Source organism: Megalobrama amblycephala, linkage group LG1 (assembly GCF_018812025.1).
Source record: "Megalobrama amblycephala isolate DHTTF-2021 linkage group LG1, ASM1881202v1, whole genome shotgun sequence".
NCBI lineage: Eukaryota > Metazoa > Chordata > Actinopteri > Cypriniformes > Xenocyprididae > Megalobrama > Megalobrama amblycephala.
Window position 1 is genome coordinate 42492767 of NC_063044.1, and position 6422 is coordinate 42499188.

Sequence of the window (6422 nt, forward strand, 5' to 3'; positions counted from 1 at the left end):
CTACTCAAAATATAATGAAACACTTTTATGTTGCCAGCAACAATTATTTTGTCAGAACACAAAATAATAAATAATGGAGTTTCTGAATGGCCATCAGTGGAGATATGCTATTTGCAGGCAAATTGTGTTGTTGCAGCATCAACCAGCTAATGGGACAGTGCTAATCAACAAAACGCTGACCCCTTGTTTGACTGTTTAGCTTGCTTGATTCATTGGAGTCTTTGAAATGTGACTGATTACCTAGAATAGATGTTTTTGTTCTTGTATGAGTGCCATTTAATGGAAAATCGTTTTTGCTAATCATGTTTATGTCTCTCTTAGTGTTTGACATAGTGGAAAAATAAAAAAATCACAATGCTCTTACATATTCAGTATTATTTATTCATCTCACAGTGTACCTACAAAACATGGTAACAGACAGACAGACAGACAGACAGACAGACAGACAGACAGACAGACAGACAGATAGATAGATAGATAGATAGATAGATAGATAGATAGATAGATAGATAGATAGATAGATAGATAGATAGATAGATAGATAGATAGATAGATAGATAGATAGATAGATAGATAGATAGATGGTAAGTGGATCCATACTGTGCATCTGTTCACAAATATACACATCAATTGAATATGCACGGGGTGAAGTGTTCAGCATACAGCATATGATTTAATCATGATGTTTCAAGAGGAAAATCAAATGAGCACAACAGAATATCACACACACACACACACACACACACACACACACACACACACACACACACACACACACACACACACACACAAAACCTGTTGACACAGATGCTTTTGCCGTGTTGTCTGGGCGGTGTAGGAGGGGTGGAGTGATTTCCCACTGAGATCCCAGTGTCAAATACTGCCAAATTCGGGATTGTGATGGGCACAGAAGGGTTTCAATGGCACTTTGCTGAGATAGCTACTTAGCTTTACTGACGTAAGAGCCAAAAACTGAATATTTTAGCTCTCGCTTATATAACAGACAATGTTGAATAGATAAAAAATTATGCCATAAATCTTTTTCATTATATGTGTGATTTCATGGGGTGGGTTTGGGATCAATAATTAGTTTTTTAATACCTAGTAACACAGATTTGATTTTAGTAATTGAAGATTTAATATTAGCCCTATATATTTAATTTAATATTTATTTAATTCCTTTAACATCATTCATGAGTAATTTATATTTCTCTATGACAAAATCACGTGTTTCAAAAGATTAAGAGATTTCAGTGGTCTGTACCAATATTTCATGGTTCTCTGTACCAGTTTCTATTCCATATAGAAAAAATTATTTAAATATTTAATTTAACTGTGTGAAAAATTTAACTGTTAAAATTTATACTCCAAGACTTAATGCAGATATATCCACCTTGTTTTGCAACACGGAAGGAAGCTATTTTGTGTGAATGTATGGGACTTCCGATTCATTAGCTGGTAAATAACAAAGAATAGCAAAGTGTCTGTTAAGGTTTTTGTTCTGTGTTACGTTTTCATGTTCTTAGTTAAGTCATGACAACTCTGGGAGTGTTTGGCATAGAAATGGATATGACAATGGCAATATGTTTGGTCTTGGCTGAACAGATGCTGCTGTTGCTGCAGAGCAAGTATGTGACTTGCTACCGTCAACATACACAACATGTTGCTGTGAGCAAATAAGACATGCTGCTGCTGTACAATATAGCGTACATGAATTACCCATAGCAGATCTATACAGGTGGAGCTGGGGAAGGAGGAGGGTTTCTGAAAGTGCGCTGCAACTGCTACAGCAAATGCTGACCAAGTATTTGAAGGTTGAGCAGCGAGTTCATTGCCTACTGATACAGCAGGAACCAATCAGCTGTGCCCTATAGAGAATGATGTGATTGCAAGCAGTTAAGGACCTATCAGCCTGCGCCATCTAGAGTTTCATGACAGAACTTTGTATTTCATGTTTCAGGTTATGCCATGTCTTTTATTTTGACGTTCATTGTAATTAGTCATAGTCATGTATTCTGTTTTTGATGTTATTCCCTGTTCCCCTCATGTGATCCTGTCATTTGATCTTGTCATGTGGTACGAAGCGATTCGTGAGCACGCAGAACTCAACAGACATCTGTGATTGGCTATAATGCTTTGCATTTCAAATATCACTATGTAAAGAAAAAGAGAAAGAAAACTTTAATATATATAGGGGCCATTTACATGGCACTGTTTTCTAAAAACTGAAAACATTTTATGCGTTTTAGCTATTCATTTACATGACAACAGAGTTTTGTGGGCCTGAAAACACATTTTTGAAAACGGCATTCAAAATGCAAGTTTCTGAAAACAATACCGTTATCGTCTGTGTAAACTGCTAAATGTGAATTTGTGAAAACGGTGACGTTATGCGCACACATATTATGTGTTCAGTGTACAGATATGTGTGTAGTGTTTCTTTATGTAATGACATTGCCAACTACTGGCCTAGCATGAACATTACAGCTTTTAGTCATTTTCGCGGATCCGTGTGAACAACGATTGTTTTGACAACCTTGTCGTCTGTATGCAAAAAAGGAAAAACTTTTTAAATTTTTTCTTTACATTGAAAGACCTCAACTGAATAACTTATTTGAGAGCTCATGCTTTGAGTTTGCTTTGAATAAGCGAGTCACATTGCAGGTTGATTCCAGGTCGCTGTAATTCTGGAGTGTTAATTAATAAATGGCCCTTTAGAAATGCTACAATAACCCTCCATCCACTCAGGTCTCTACATGACTCCATTAAGTGTTGATTACACATGGTCTTACTTCAATATGCCAGAAAGTATTTTAAACGTAATAGGTCACAGTGTTACTTACACTGTATACTGTGTATAAGCAATATTACAAGAGCAAAAGTGATTTTATACAGTGCTTTTATACAACAGTTCTATTAACAAAAAGTTGATGTGGCCAATCGGATTAGAGGACCAGAACTAACTGTTGTATAATTAAAATAAACATTTCAATCAGATAATTGCTTAACCTTTAGGCTGCTGAATAACAAAGAAAACAATGTTTTTACTCTTACACAGCTCTTGCTTTCCATCCCAGGAGCTTAAACTTGCAAGGTTACTGCAATGAGACTCAAGCAAACCACCATCCATGACTCCAGAGGTGCACAAACCATGAAATAACCTTAAATGCCAGAAACAACCTTGTGGCAGTCATGTGTAATTATGAATAATTGCTGTACCTATTCACCCGTACACACAGACACATAAAGCAGACACATTATCAGAGTTATAAATGGATATTAAATGACCTTTGGTCACTTAGTGTCATAGTCTTATTTGTAGTTTGCTATTCCTTTGTCCATATGTAGCATGTGAACCATATTTCTGCATGATTGGAAGTCAGTAGGCCTGACATGTGAGCATCGTTCATACGATGACGACCCTTATCACCGCTCATGAGAGACCCAGGTCTGTGTGATGGCTTGGACAAGCTACTAATAGATGAAACTGAGGAAAGACAGAGAAGGAAAAGAAAAAGCCTGTGTCAACCCAAAACCTCAATTTCATCAATTTACCTCATTTAATGCTTAAAGGTGCCATCGAACATTTTTTTACAAGATGTAATATAAGTCTAAGGTGTCCCCTCAATGTGTCTGTGAAGTTTCAGCTCAAAATACCTCATAGATTTTTTTTTAATTAATTTTTTTAACTGCCTATTTTGGGGCATAATTAGAAATGCGCCGATTCAGGTAGGCGGCCCCTTTAATTGCTCGCGCTCTCCACCCTCTCCTGAGCTTTCGACTCTATCATTGCATAAACCAAGTTCACACAGCTAATATAACCCTTAAAATGGATCTTTACAAAGTGTTCGTCATGCATGCTGCATGCATACATCAGATCATGTGAGTATTGTAATTATTTGGATGTTTACATTTGATTCTGAATGAATTTGAGGTTGTGCTCCGTGGCTAACGGCTAATGCTACACTGTTGGAGAGATTTATAAAGAATGAAGTTGTGTTTATGAATTATACAGACTGCAAGTGTTTAAAAATGAAAATAACGACGGCTCTTGTCTCTGTGAATACAGTAAGAAACGATGGTAACTTTAACCACATTTAACAGTACATTAGCAACATGCTAACGAAACATTTAGAAAGACAATTTACAAATATCACTAAAAATATCATGATATCATAGATCATGTCAGTTATTATTGCTCCATCTGCCATTTTTCGCTATTGTCCTTACTTGCTTACCTAGTCTGATGATTCAGCTGTGCACAGATCCAGACGTTAATACTGGCTGCCCTTGTCTAATGCCTTGAACATGAGCTGGCATATGCAAATATTAATATATATTACGTACATATTAATGATCCCGACTGTTACGTAACAGTCTGTGTTATGTTGAGATTCGCCTGTTCTTCTGAGGTCTTTTAAACAAATTAGATTTATATAAGAAGGGGGAAACAATGGTGTTTGAGACTCACTGTATGTCATTTCCATGTACTGAACTCTTGTTATTCAACTATGCCGAGGTAAATTCAATTTTTAATTCTAGGGCACCTTTAAAATACCAACAGGTGTCCAATTTAATGTACATTGGCTGTAATTATAGCCATTGAATGTTTTCAGTTAAATACTAAAAAGACGTTCTGTTTAATGTCTGTAGTGGCATAGGCTGTAGGAAGTATGGCACATGAAAGTAGCTTTTGATGCGGGTTCGAATCCACTTTTTGCCAAACTTGCTCTTCTCCCTTTTCCTATCACAAATCATATCAGAAAGGCATTTATATTTAATAAAAACGAAGAAAATATTTGAAAAGTTGAAATAAAGTGCGTAACAAGTGTTTATAATAAAGTATTTATTGGGTTGGCAATAGATTTGCTCCTCTCTGATTGGTTGCTGCCAACTGTCTGCTGCCCTAATTAGTTGCCCTGTGTCTCATCAGGTTGCCCGTTGATGGCAACATTGCTCAAAAACTTGCCACATGTATCATCACCTTTACTGTACATGATTTATGAGCTTCTACAACTTTTGCATATGCAAATATTAATATATATTACGTACATATGAATGATCCCGACTGTTACGTAACATTCGGTGTTATTCGCACTCACGTTTTACTTTAGTTTTCGCAATCAAGCCGATTCGAGCGTACTCTGTGAATTAAATGGATTTTATTTTTATAAAAATTAATAAGACAGTGGAGGTGTAATGTAAACGTAGCAGTGGCATATTCTATCCTAATATCACCCTCACTCTCACCCATGGCAATATCACGAGACTGCTTTTCACCTCTAAGAGAAATCTCGTCACATTTTAATCTCTGATCATAAAAGTAAGCATATTAGACATATTATTGGGAGACAAGTTGTATTTATATGCATTTTATCTGTTATAGTAGTCTGTTATACTGTTAGATCTGACTGATTTACATTAGAAGCTATTAAAATCTTATTTTTGGGGGCATATGGATCAACAACTGCACCAAATTGCATATTTTTGCTCAGTTTGGGCCACTGAATAAAATTGAGGAGCCCCCCACCCCCATCTCCTCGAGTATGAGCTCCATATTCTCACCATATTTTATTATATCAGGCAGGCCATAAATGTCTGATGTAATAAATATGATACTATATCTATCCCATAAAAAAAAATGTAAAAAAATCCCCCATAAAATTTTCCTTCAAAGACAGTTATTTAAAATGAAATGAATAAATCACTTTGTCTGTCAGTGGTAAAGTGGCAAACTCTTTCAGTGTAAATTCAGTTATGCCAACTTAAAGTTGCCACAATTAGTTAGTTCCATGATCCACTTGATAAATAGCTGTATGTGTGAAACATTTAACCCTCTGGAGTCTGAGGCTGATTTGGGGCTTGGAGAAGTTTTGACATGCCCTGACATTTGTGCTTTTTTCATTTGTTCATAAACATATAAATGACGCAAGTGTCATTACACTGTATTCAGCACAAACAAACAACTTAAGTCACTGAAATAAGGCCAAAAAAAGTATATTAAATCTGTGTTCACAAGACTTCTGGGTATTGGAGGTTGTAGACTAGAGTTTTTGCTTCAGAATTATGTAAAAATTATGCTGCCTACTCCTTCATATAAAACAATATATTGATTTAGTTTTTGTAAGATACTTTTTGTCAAGAAACACAGTATGCGTGGAGGCGTGAATCATCATGAATAATGGGTCATTTACACCTGAGAAGACAAAAGAATCACATAATAATGACCTGAAATGACTTGCATATTAATGAGGCCTTTCAGTCTGGTAGGCTGTGAAAAAAAACCTCTGTAATCATGTCTCAGCTCATCATAAACAGCAATACTGTGAAATATTTTTACAATTTAAAATAATGGTATTCTATTATATTCTTTAAAATATAATGTATTTCTGTGATGCAAAGTGTCTGAACAATTGTGTTAC

At 35.7% G+C, this 6422-nt stretch overlaps 1 protein-coding gene across 1 annotated transcript in view; it reads right to left on the reverse strand.

The window, feature by feature from the left end:
* Positions 1 to 3326: 3326 nt before the first annotated feature.
* LOC125267168 overlaps positions 3327 to 6422 on the reverse strand; it is an 11704-nt gene continuing 8608 nt past the window's right edge. The window contains exon 13 of the mRNA XM_048188574.1: positions 3327 to 3487. Within this exon, the coding sequence (XP_048044531.1) occupies positions 3327 to 3487 (161 nt within the window). The remainder of the gene's footprint in view (positions 3488 to 6422) is intronic.